At 36.4% G+C, this 14,219-nt stretch overlaps 1 protein-coding gene across 50 annotated transcripts in view; it reads right to left on the reverse strand.

Moving 5' to 3' along the window:
* The window catches only part of LOC127859320 (neurofilament heavy polypeptide-like), a 57,871-nt gene extending 43,804 nt beyond the window's left edge, over positions 1-14,067 (reverse strand). For all 50 annotated transcript variants that reach the window (XM_052396624.1, XM_052396607.1, XM_052396629.1 and 47 more), the window contains exons 1-3: positions 13,967-14,067; positions 11,388-11,599; positions 10,957-11,079 (exon numbers count right to left, since the gene is read on the reverse strand). In XM_052396624.1, the coding sequence (XP_052252584.1) occupies positions 10,957-11,079; positions 11,388-11,544 (280 nt within the window). In that variant the 5' untranslated portion in view covers positions 11,545-11,599; positions 13,967-14,067. The remainder of the gene's footprint in view (positions 1-10,956; positions 11,080-11,387; positions 11,600-13,966) is intronic.
* Between the last annotated feature and the right edge of the window lie 152 nt (positions 14,068-14,219).

The following is a 14,219-nucleotide window of genomic DNA, read 5'->3' on the forward strand; positions in this document are numbered from 1 at the left end:
CACAGGGACTGGGCAAATACGCGAAACTTTCAGGTTTTGTATAAAAACAAATGATGTTTGTATAAAAACAAAACATAATCAAAATATATTTATTTTGTGGTTTTTCTAATTTGCTTATTTAGTGGAGAATTAACTATCTATAACGACATATCGCGCAAGCAAGTTCATCGGAAGGCGTAGTGGTACGAAAACGTACAATGTTTTAGTTTATTAATAGACATATAATAACGATCGCTATACACAACTTCACCAAATAGCAGTACATAAGTAAATGTTAGACGAAATAGCTCAGTTGGGAGAGCGTTAGACTGAAGTTGTTTACGCAACAGTCATGTAAAGGCCCCCGGTTCAATCCCGGGTTCCGGCACGAACCGAACAGTCGATCAGGGCTGACAATTTTTTCAGTCAGGTTAATAAATATAATTAAGCTTTATTTTATGTAGACATTTTAAATCCATTTTACTGCAATTGGACATTTTTATTAAAATTTATAGATGCAACGTGGTGACAACGTTAATTAAAATTTCTTACATCACTTAAATATCTGATATAAAATACACGTGTTTTTATATTAACAAATAAATGCAAACAACACATCTATTATCCGTGTATTTTTATGGTTGTCTATCATAGGCCTATCCCAACCACATATAGAGCGCGAAGCGCGACACGTATTATTGATTGTAACAATGAGTTGCGATAAAGGAAGCAGTCACTTATCAAGGAGGAGCTGTGCCCCAGCAACCCGTTTCCTTAGAGTCAAGCACTCCTCGGAGTGTTATTTTAAGAACCACATATAGAGCGCGAAGCGCGACACGTATTACTATCCAGGTGGTAAGGGCCCTGTAGCATTATCCGACCATTACGTCCATAGTTATCTTCCTTAGAATTTGAGAAATTTTGAAATCCTTGTTCGAAGTCCAAAATTTTCATCCGATTGTTCCCAAACTTTCACTGTTTTTTATCAATGAGGACCCAACCCAAACTCTATATGAGCAATATCAGACCATAAGTCCAGAATTATGTCTCTTTGAATTTAAAAATAAAAGTGAAAAAACTGCTTGGTTAGGTGATTATGTCAACATTTTTCATCAGATTCTTTCCAAACTTACAGTGTCTTCATATCTATGAGCATTTTTACCTCATTTAAAATGAGAAACATCGGGACAAGAAGTCCAGATTCTCTTCTATTAAATTTGACAAAATAAACAATTTCCACTTGTTTAAAAGATATCACAACTTTCGTCTGAATCTTTCCAAACTTGTTAATTGTTTTTATATCAGTATTACTCGAACCTTATTGAAAATGATGAATATCAGAGCAATAAATCTATTATGATCTTTTACTGAATTTCAAAGTATTGTGAAATGCAGCTTCTTTATACAATTTACAGTTTTCATTCATTTTTTTCAAACTTTTACTGTCTTTTCATATCAATGAATACTCAACCCCTATCGTAAATGAGCAGCGTAAGAATAAGTTCAGAATCATCTCCCCTTGAAGTTGAGAAAAATATGAAATGACGCTTACAAGATGAAGTAGATTTTTAAAAACCTACACAGTTCTGTTCCATAAATGAAAACTGCACACGGATACCAGTAAAAAAAGGAAACCAATGTAAATAAAATGAACTATGAAATATTTGGGAGTTACACAACAAAATAATAGATAATGGTTATTTGGGGGTTATAACACAACATCATAAATAATGGTTATTTGGTGGTTATAACACAAATCATAGATAATGGATATACCAGTATCTTTGTCTATTTTGTTTTAAATTATCGGCCAATATATTAATATTTACAGTTGAAAAAAAATCGTTCCATGTAACTTCATTGAGTGCCTTTTTCACTGAAATTCCCGACGCCCTTTGATGCTTTGCATAAAAACTTATCTTGTAAGATAAAGTGATGCGTTAGAAAAGTCTCCAAGTGTATAAATAGAAGTTAAATCTCTATTGATAATGTATAATGATGTATTATTCAATCGTAAGATTTCGTCCCACACTGCAAGAAAAACGTATGCACTAAAGACTTTGCAAACATATTTCATTAACTTGAGATATCTGCAAAAATAAAGTTTTTAACGACGTGTTTTCATTCTGTCCAGCCCGTGTGTAATCATATGTTAACCCCATTGATCCTGCGCCCTGAATAATATGTGTCTCGTATTCCAAACGAGCAAGTTTACGCCGTCCGACGCGTAATTCTGGAAACCTAGGTTCTCAGACAGACAGACAGACAGACAGACAGACAGACAGACAGACAGACAGACAGACAGACAGACAGACAGACAGACAGACAGACAGACAGACAGACAGACAGACAGACAGACAGACAGACAGACAGACAGACAGACAGACAGGCAGGCAGGCAGGCAGGCAGGCAGGCAGGCAGGCAGGCAGGCAGGCAGGCAGGCAGGCAGGCAGGCAGGCAGGCAGGCAGGCAGGCAGGCAGGCAGACAGACAGACAGACAGACAGACAGACAGGCAGGCAGGCAGGCAGGCAGACACAGACAGACAGACAGGCCAAAAACAATATACCCCCGATCATTCGATCCGGGGGCATAAAAACAACTTTTAAAGGAATTGCAACAAACTGCTGATATATAACAGGGAAATGTGGATAAGCATATGACGACTGTTTGAAAGCAATACGTTTTTACTGTTTGCATCATGGACGTACAAACACCACGGTGTAATTTAATGAAACTTGAAAAACACATTGTTATCACTTTATGCGTTGAAACATGTCAACAAAACATTGCCGTATATGTTGACAGAAGTTGGACTGCATTGCATACAAGTACATGCATACAGCTGATATGCTACAATAAGTTACCCGGAATACGTTACTATTTACGAATTTCTATATGTTGGTACAACAATAAATGCAGTTGAAAATCATAGTATCACTGACTGTACAAAAAGGTCATGTAATTTGAGGCAACCGCAAATACGTTTTTGATCACCAACATTATGATGTTTATACATGACTCTAAGGCCAGGGTACCGTTTTACTAAGCTACTTACGCAATTCGTAGACTTACGCACATATTTTTAATTCAGTATAGTTCATTCAAATTCTTGCTAAACATATGGTATGTTTTACTAAAATTCATAATATAATGTTACATTACAAGTAAAAAAAATTAGCATCAATGTAAAATAAATGAGATTTTATTATTTAAAAATGTGTGCGTAAGTCTAAGACTTGCGTTTAGTAAAACGGTAGCCAGGAGACTGGAACCCGATCAATAATGTCAATGACCAATCTTTATACCCAAATTCCTATGTTTTTCTGATACGCTATATGGTACATATGATACTTTGATACAGTTATTTCGAAGTTCTCTACTTCATATGAAAACATTCTGGCCGATCAGTGGGAATTAGTGAACATCTTACCATAATAGCATGGCTTATACAACGATTTGCACTAATTAAAGCGGTAGAAAATGGGTGAACACTTTTCAAGTTATACTGAACATTGCCAATTTTTCGGTGACCACGAACAAATCTAAAATTTGCCGTGCACTATGAGTAAGAGATGAGCTCTACTAAAATTGAGAATACTTGCAATCGATAGACACACAGACAGAACTACAACAAAAATGTGATATAAACTTTGAGGAACAATATTTCTAATTAATGCCAGATACTGATAAGCCACAATGGTGAGTAAACTTAACGTGTATAATCTGTAACTAGTGGCAAGTTAAGTGTACCCATTCTTATGGCTTATCATTGTCAGGCTGTTATGAGGAATCTTTTTCGCCGAGTATTTATCACGTGTTTGTTCCTTGTCTGTCTGTTTGTCTATCGATTACCTGACTCTTAAACTCATTAGCTCGTATTGTCCTAAAAATTGTTTCGACATCTTGAAATAGTACTATGTTAATAATGTAAGTATTAGTTTAGTTTAACATATTTAATATAGCTCTCTTGCATCGGATTATTGCAGCGATCTCGAGTTGTTTTCTGAGTAGATCAAGATGTCTACTGTGCGTCTTAGTGGGGGATCTTATGAACGCTCAAAAAGTGACGATAGAACCATTGACCTCCCTATCGATAGGCAGACACCACATCCACTGCGCTACGACGAACTCAGATAAATGTATTATCGAACCTGAACCACACGCATTGCGATCGTTTCGTGCCGCGCAAATATTTATTTCATTTTAGAACTGCGATATACATTTTTTCATACAATGTATTTTAGTGCTGTGATATGCACGATTAGACTTCCCACTTAGTTTTAGTGATTTGTTTAGTTTCCAAAAGAACGCACCGTAGTACGATACCCCTTCAAAAAAGAAACTGAATATGTCATACTAATGTGTAAGGAAATTATTGGCATTTATTGAATTAAAATTATACATATAAATTTGCATCAAAAACAGAAGACTGCCACAGGTATGTTAATGGCAATGGCTAGTTTAATGGTCGTTCAATAACGAGGTATAAACACATCGCCTATTGTTACTGTTAATTATGTTCGCCATCCTAAATAGAAAATTGATATACGGTTGTCTCTATAATTTTATTAGTGTAATATAGTTTTCTTCCTGTGAGAATTGTTTGACTTGAAAATGCTTATATTAATCAGCACTGTGTACACGTACACTTACATACATAGATCTTACATCATTTGCAACTGTTTAATCACAGCGACAGATGCGAAGTCTATACCATTGCAACATTTGCGACGTAATCCGGTTTTAACCATATTGAATTCTCTCAAAATGAGTCACGAAGCACATGTTGCATACTTATTGTATATTATATTTTATTATACTACCGGTCTATGTAACATCTTATAAAAGAGGTGCCCATGTAAGAAGTCTTTAAACATTCACTTTAAAGGGACCGACTCACGTGAATCGCCTGCTTTTTTTCACTCTGAATGACATTTTTGTCCGATTTGTTTATATAATACATGCCATTTAGAGTAAACGATACTAATGTGTGTTTATATTTAGCCAATTGTATAAATCTAGACAACTATTATCCAGCGGATAACCTTGGGTTATATTCATTTTACGGATATCTTCATTTTATGATATCTGTTTTGGGTAAGCGATTGTAAAAAAAAAAAATCTATCCGAACAGGTGCACGTTGGAATAAGTTTTGTATATATAAGATTTATTCAATGTGTGTGTGTGTGTGTGTGTGTGTGTGTGTGTGTGTGTGTGTGTGTGTGTGTGTGTGTGTGTGTGTGTGTGTGTGTGTGTGTGTGTGTGTGTGTGTGTGTGTGTGTGTGTGTGTGTGTGTGTGTGTGTGTGTGTGTGTGTGTGTGTGTGTGTGTGTGTGTGTGTGTGTGTGTGTGTGTGTGTGTGTGTGTGTGTGTGTGTGTGTGTGTGTGTGTGTGTGTGTGTGTGTGTGTGTGTGTGTGTGTGTGTGTGTGTGTGTGTGGGTGTGTGTGTGTGTGGGTGTGTGTGTGTGTGTGTGTGTGTGTGTGTGTGTGTGTGTGTGTGTGTGTGTGTGTGTGTGTGTGTGTGTGTGTGTGTGTGTGTGTGTGTGTGTGTGTGTGTGTGTGTCAGAGTTTATTTACAGGTCATCGCCGGGTCTTCACGACTCCCTTATGCGCTTACCTGTCCCTTATTTAATATTTAATTTTGAGCCAAATTAGGTCAAGTTTACCCCGGCTGCCCGGGTTTTCACTGAAGTGGGGGCTCGAGCGGGATACAGGAAACTCCCCGATTCCAGAGGCATCCCCGGTTCTTTTAAGTGCACCGATACACTGCATCCCCGTTTAATGTCCCTCGCGGGAGACATGTTAGTAGGTTAAGTTAGTATTAACGGTATTAGTTATACCAATTCACACACAAACTAACAACTTTATATATATGAGCAGTGAACGAAAACCTATCACAAGATACTTGCATGATGAGACCAAAACGTCGCGGTTTCTAAGTAATTAGATGATGGGATTGATTTTAGAAGTATTGCTGTCCATCAATACCATTCAATACTCTAACACTACTAGAAAGATTTGACATGGAATCAAATCTTACAATAAGAGAATTGTACCTGTTATATGCAGACATGTAATGATATTAAACTAGTCGATAGAGAGAGCATGCGATAGACAAGAGAAAACGGCCATCATTCGTTTTTATGTCATATTAAGCAGGTCATGTCATCAGGGCCAAAGCGCTCGGGAGTGATGGAAATTATGTATTAACCAATATTTATTAAACTGTGTAAGATCATTTGTTTCAATTATACCTCGGTCAAAACTGTGGTGTCATTAGATAGCAGAAATAGTGTCAACTCAACTTAAAAGCTTGCGATCTCTGGAGGCAACATTTGTTTGCTCAAACATATAACTCGGAATATTTATTTATATGATATCTTGAAATATTCGTAAAATATGTAAAGAACAATCTAAACAGTTAAGTTCCATTGCGTCACAGGTGAGCGAAATAGGACCTTTGCCCTCTTGTTGAACCAAAGCAATACTAGTTAATATATGATGGTGTACATAGTCAAAGGGTCATAAACACAGTTTTCAAAACCACCTTTCTGTTCCATCTTCGTTTTCTATTGAAAGATCTTAAAACCGCAATGCTTGGGCACAATTAAATTGATATATCTAGAAATCTGGATAACTTTAGCCAATCCAAAAGATAACTTTTTTTCGGATAAGATAACTTAAGTCAAATAAACTTCCTGCTCCAAATATAAAACGACCACAACAGTGTTTTACCGTCAAACAAAAATACCGAAAATTGTGCAATATGAATATGATACTTACTGTGATATGTCGGCGCCTAACATACAGCAGCATAGAGCATCAAATATTTTTTTTTGAATCTATCATATTACCGACAAAATCATGTTCAGCATGTTAAAACAAAACACGGAAATCTTTTTTCAACAAAACGTCTTTATTCGCGAATTCGATCGAGATATTATATGGAAAAAATACATGTGACACTTATACAGTGTTCACAAGACTGTATTTATAGACATATACGGAAAACTCCCCCGCCCCCACCAACCCCCCACCCTGGAGACGATGTTCTTCAACGGACTTGAAAAAAATAAGAGCACGGCATTTATATCATCGGGAAAATGTTCTGACCAAGTTCCATGATAGTTGGTCAAACTATGTGACTTCTTGGGTGTCCACTAAGTAAATATTGATTACGACAATGCACGACGAACGACGGGCATAAGCGGTCAAGTGAGCAAAAAATATTGAGATGCTAATTACCTGAATACCTAAGAGATTGCTAACATAAAGATCGGGTGGAAAGACAATGCCCGAGTTTGCGTATTATTGTCGTCCTCTTTGATCTACGATAAGAAAAACGGTACGAACTAACTTAAACGAAACAAATGACCCAGTGACCGATTTATTTTTTATACATTGTACTCTTTACCACAAGTAAGGTAAAAAAACACTCTCAGCAAAACAAGCTTGATATTTATGAATGAGTTGTAGACTGCATGATCGAAAAGGAAATAGATAACGCGATAATAAAAAATCTGGCAAAATGATCATGCGTTCCGGCCATACCATTTCTGTTTGCACAAAAGTTCTTCAAATATAACTACGGCGCGATAAGCTAAACAAGGTATACGATGGTCTGAGTTCGCATTTTTTAACAACAAAATACACCTTGACCTGAATCCGTATGTACCTGCTATAATGTTTTACATAATGTTTATTTATTTGATGCTTTGTACTTTTAAAAACGGGGATGATGGCTTTTGAATGGCAATTCGGATTTGTCTAGTATGTCATGCGGAGGGTTATATTTCTTTCATAAGGCGAATACCGAAATAGCTTCTGCACAATAGTTCAAGTATTGTGCTACGAAAACGCCGTCTTATAATTGACCCATTTAAATCACCAACACAGGAGAACAAATCCCGCCAAAACAACGTCTTCATCAATAACAATAGCAATGCAAATGCTGTTTGTTTCCATTTCACGCGTGCAATATAGACACCTTTATAATAAATAGTTGTAAATAATATCGTTCTGCAGTAACATAAAGGGGACATAAGCGGTCTCTATTACGTACGCACGCGATAGCTACTACGTGCGCATGCGATATGTATTACGTGCTTACGCGATAGATGTGACGTCTGCACGGGATATCTATTATGTGTACATGCGATAGTAATAGCTGGCGCATTCGCATGCCCAAATTTGCCAATACTTTCATCAATTGTGTTACTATTTTACTTGTGCACTAGGCACATTGGTCAAGTTTCTTTGAAAATGGCTAATCTGATACGTTTTCTAATAAGTCAGTTTTCGCATACGCACGTAATAGTTTTCGCGTGCGCACGTCATATCTATTAAACGGGTTCACACATTTTGTTAGCTGTAAATTCCTGGAAGCGTTCAATAAATCATAATATGAAACGTCAATGAATGACAGATCTTTTATCACATGCTTTCAAAACAGCAAAGATAATCAATATTTACATAGACGCCATTATATTCAAGTATGCGATATTAATTTTGTCTTTCGTGACTGAAATTCCTTGATGTTGAAACGTCATTTCAGCGAAATAACGTAATGTTTTGGTAAGACAAAAATGCCAATGCAAACTCTCCAAAAAGCTTTATTCTGAAAAGAAAACAAGGCGTAGCGTGCGATAAATAAACATACTGTTGTAAAAATGATTTGGTTTTCAATTAGTATTGTAAAAGCAAATGGTTATTTACTAGTATTGGATTCTGATTATAATTAAAACACAACAATCCTACCAGAAATGAAAGTTGCACTGTGCATTATGAGTATTACAGATTGGTTTTATGTAAAATACCACGTGCGATTACATGTATTCTTAGTTCAAGTACAATACAGTAGTCTTACCTTTTAATTAAGTATCAACGTTACGAAGGCGAAAACGTGCGATCTTCCAACGTAATGCGTCTGGATCGAGACAGATCGAGACATATAGCGAGACCGAATTTCAACTCGTAAAATGTGGTTACAGTGAAGCTTTGCTCAACGGGACGTCATTATTTTGAGGGCAACGACTTCGCATTAATATTTCATTGATTTACCAATTTTCCCGCGTTTAATTGAGCTATTTTGTATATTTCTTTCATTCTATAATTTTTATTGAAGTTGTCACTCTATACTTAAGATATGGCATAGCTTTAACTTTGAATACAATTCGCATCGTTTTTTACAAACGTTAAAAGAATTAAATCCTGAAAATAAAACAAATTTGTAAAAGTCATAATATACAACATTTTATAATCACAGTTACAGCACTAGGTTATGGTGTCGTTATAGTTAGTGTTGCTGCTGTCGATTCGCATGTGTGCGGTAAAACTCGACTCAACTTCGAGAATTATATATTGAGTCGTGTTCTTAGAAAACTGGGCATAATGCATGTGCGTAAAGTGTCGTCCCAGATTAGCCTATACAGTCCGCACAGGCTAATCATGGACGAAACTTTCCGCCTAAATTTGATTTTCGGTATGGAGGGACTTCCTTAAAACTCAAAATACCATAATAGCGGAAAGTGTTGTCCCTGATAAGCCTGTGCGGACTGCACAGGCTAATCTGCACAGGCTAATCTGGGACGACACTTTACGCACATGCATTAAGCCCAGTTTTTCAGCACGCGGCTCAATTATGTTTTCAGAAACAAAGATTTGAAAGTAACATTCCAACATTAATGAGACACACAATTTCATGGAATTATTGAATTCATTTGAATTAAGTATACACAATTGAATATTTTGTATTTATTTTAAAAGTAACAGCGTATACTAGCATAACATTAAAGCATGCTTTTAGGGCACGTTCTGGGTAAAGGATCGTATCAAGCAACTGATGAGCTTCGAGGAAGAACTAAATGCTAAATTCGAAAACGCGTTAACTTTCAGCTTACATCGGTGGCTCATTAACGCAAACATTAGTTATTTTGTTGTTGCTGTTGTTGTTGTTTTTGTAAACTTACCTATTTAACGTGGGAAAGATATTTTGAAATTGCTTTTTTGCGAACAGAGTTCGTTGCATTATGTAAAATCATGAACTTCATTCGCTTGTAAAGCTTTGGTTAGCTTTTATGAGCGTTGTGAGTAATGACCGAGATTATTCAACAGTAAACAACTGTGACAATAAATGGCCGACATTCTTACGGTAATCGAGACAATGGACGCGTCCACATATGTCAATCATGTTCAACATAACAATATAATCCAGTCAACGCTAATGGATATCAAGTGTCAAGTGGTTAACCTATTTAATACAAAAGAGAGCCTGTAATTTGTTTGTGATATGTTCATGTGTTTTATTATTTTGTGATTTTCGAATAAATAATTTCAATTTATATTTGCCAGTTTTTTTATTGGCCATTTAGAATATGTCGATTCTAACATGCGTTTACTAATAGTTTTTGCTCCCGAATTAATGCGTAAAGTTATCGCATTGTTTGTCCTCTCGTCAAACTAAATGTTCTTGTGAAGCGCATAACTCCATTAGTATTGAGTGTATTTAGATAAAAATGTGCACATTGATAGAGGACATTTACATAAAGTGGGGCGTAAAAGAACCACAACTGTCTTATAACTAAATTTTGTGTTGTCGTCCTCTGCATATGTTGTGAATGACTCGTTTCTGCAAGTATTTTAGGAATTCAAATGCACTTTCATATAAAGATATATTGTTTTTAAAGAAAATGCCGAGTATAGGGAATATAATTCTTTCTTTGTTATTTTGCTATCTAATTAATGACCCTCGATTGGTCATTGTCTGCTTAAGTACTACTTAAAAGTACCCGAGTATTCGTAAGTATACTACAAAGTACCCGGGGTACGGTACATGTAGTAAAAAGTAACTCGGAGTATGGCCGGCTGCCTCCAAGCATATTTTCCGTACTCGAGGTATATCGTAGTATACAGTACCCGGTGTACTTAAAATTAGTACCTGAGCCGACAACGCCCATTGTACAAAAACTGACACCTACCTTTCTCTGAGGAGACGGCGGCCTCTGAGCGCTTAGTGACGGCGTGGCTGGCCTTGGACGCAGCTTCGCGCCTCTCCAGAAGCTGCATCAGGTAGGAGTGCGCCGGAAGAGCCTGTCGTTCGGCTGCGGGAACAATATGGAAACGGGGGCTTTGGGATAATGCGAGCAATATATGTCTGTATATATTGCGTAACGTGGCGTAGCTAACGGTACTCGAGGCAAGGTAGCATTTTAATAAACGAGCGCGAAGGGACGAAATTTAAAATTATTTTCGGATGGTACATCTTTATCAGTTTTGATTATTATTGATTGTGATATTTCATAACGCATTATTTGTCTGAAATAAACACTCGAATAGCAAACAATTAAACGAGAATGGAGAAATGATAACTCTGGTAAGTAAACCAGGTATGTTATCGAAACCCATCTACCTTGTTCTTCGCGCACTAATTTCTCGAGATAATCTGCCGCGTATAACAGGAGGTCATCCGGGTTGTCTCGGACCAAGACTCGAGCCACCCGTTCCAACGTCAGCTGGAACCTCGGCGGAAGTCGCTTCCTCCAGTATTGTTTCTCCGCCGTCGCCATCACGGTATCTGATTGTACACGCCTAAGCGAAGGTCGCTAATGCAGGGAGCGTTCCCTAAAATGAAAACACGCTCGACACGTAAACATATAGTCCAATCGTTGAATGTGTTTCCATAAACTACATGTATACATGCCAAATATCTTTTCAATTTGCATCGCAAACTATTATTGGTATCACTGACAAATTAGAACACATTGAACCATATGTGTTTTCATGTTTTACTTAGGTCGAACAACTATGTATATAGTCGCATGCATGGTCTATAATGGTTCTCATTCTTTTGGTCAGCTGTAGCGAACTGTGTCGAATACATGCATTAGTCTGTGTGCCTTTGATGCGCGGTTGCTTTGAGTATACCCTTTGATGGCCGATGAGGTACGTTTACGGGTTTAACTATTGAAATTTTGGGACACAATATTTGATATTTAACAGAAATATAGAAAGTTCCCTCAACAGAGTCCGGACATACTTGGCTAGTCTGTAATGAGTCATAATGACGCAATTTCGATTTCCGATGTCTATAAACAAGCTTTCTTGCACCCAATGTCTCGGCCGACATTTAAAAAGATTTAATTAAAAAAACGAAGCAAAAGTAATAACGCTTATCTATATCCTTAAGGACCTTTATAAATTCAGTAGATACAGACGGATCTTTCTACGCCAAATACGATGCGTATTTGCTTACTCAGCTCGTTGTGAATGGAAAGTGCTATTGGTTTGTAGAAGACGGTCGATTGTTGATAAATATATGTGTCGATAGCATGGGGAGGTAGTTGAGCTTAAAAAGATTACATAGCACTCGGTCACAGCTGCACGGACGACGTAGCACGTAGGGGTTTCAAGCTTTGGCGTTTGATCAAGGCCATGTTTGTGAATAACAATTGGTGAACAGTTTTTGCATAGCCTTTGAATGCAAAATAACTTCATAAAGATTTCCTTTGATTCGTCGGCGGCGTTGTGAACAAATAAAACGAATTTTTGAAGCCGCGACACGACGGCGCATAATTACACCAAATGTTTGCAAAAACGGTAAATTTTAGGTAAAATAATGATAACATTATGTAATGTTCAGTCACCAAGGACCATATTTCATGTTCAACAAACATAGCGCCTGTCTAGAATAATCTGCTACCTAGGTCATTAATTATACATGAATTAAAGATTTAAAAAACACACAATAGTATGGCAATCCATCTCGTGCACACTCATATGAATACCTTAATGTGGGCGAAATGAAAAATATGTGCAAACAATAAAATAAAAATAAAGATATTAAATAGAAAGTTAGGAAGACTGTGAACTTGTTTGCTATATTCGACGATCACTAATCAGCTCACTGTTTATTTGATACACGCACACGTTGTTTTGGCGGAAATAACGTACGTGACGTCATTGGCGTTGTTTGCAAAACAAACGATTTTAGTGTAAGCCTATGTTTATTACATATTTAGATGACGATTTTAATGAGTATTTAAAATCATTTAGTTTATACATACAACGATTTACCTCTATTGAAAAAAACTACGTGATTTTGAAATTAAATGTATCTCCAAGTAATGCTTAACAATTGTAAGAAACAAGCCAAGTGGATTGTTCTTTCGCCTATAAAAATCATTATACATTATGAGGTTGTTGGTGTGATACACAGGGCTTTCACATTTGTGAAGAAGAGGCGTTTATATTAGCTTTTTATTACAACAGGAGTTGAACATAAATAAAATCCCTCCAAAAGCGTACAGAACATAACCCCAAAGATGTAATTCTTTGTATGGGGGGGGGGGTCCTCAACTCAAGCTTGGCTAAATTGCTAAATTGGTAAAGTTCAATCGTCCCGAAAAGAATGATACCGGTAGTTATTATCGATGTTTGAGATCTTCCCTGTCCTACCCTGCCCGATCCCTTCCATGACATATGCCTATTGTCAGATCAACATTACCCTTCGTCTGTTTTCTGTCGATTTAATTATTACGTATCATCGGAAACACATATTTTATCTTTCACAGCACCTTAAGTTTCTTTCTTATTTAACATAACAGAATACACTGTATACTTGATATATCACCCCCATATATATTTGTATTCTTTTTATCGTTAGTATCTACCAGTAGGCCAACGCATTCACCAAAACAAGTATTTGTTTATGCATAACATAAATAACTCGCTATCGCAAATAACTAATGTTTTGAACCTATCTACGCTTTACGCCATGCTTCTGCGCTTGTTGTTGCAATATGAACAGTATACCTCACTACTGGAGAGAAATTAGTATAAGCTTATTTTTTTATCCAGTTTGGAATAAAAATTCTATTTAATATATATAAATACGTTTGAACTAATGAGATAAATCAAGATCTCACGATAGTTTTTATTAATTTTCCTTTAAATTTATGCGTTTTTAATATCGGATGAATAAGTTCTTACCGCTCTATATCTTTTACAATTTGAGATCAGCTGTTTTGCCTTCCGATTTACTTTTAAACTTGTTGCGATCTAACGATCCGTAACATATGACGTCACAGAAGATCGCAGTGAAAGTTATATTATTATAATTTTTTTATTATAATGTATCGTAAAATGAGATAGAATAAAAAAGATTTCTTTTAATAAACAATCATAATTTTCATTGTTTGAATAAATATTTTTTAGTTTTTTTGATTTTTTAAGCCCAATAAAT

The sequence above is a fragment of the Dreissena polymorpha genome, chromosome 15 (genome assembly GCF_020536995.1).
Source record: "Dreissena polymorpha isolate Duluth1 chromosome 15, UMN_Dpol_1.0, whole genome shotgun sequence".
Classification (NCBI taxonomy): domain Eukaryota; kingdom Metazoa; phylum Mollusca; class Bivalvia; order Myida; family Dreissenidae; genus Dreissena; species Dreissena polymorpha.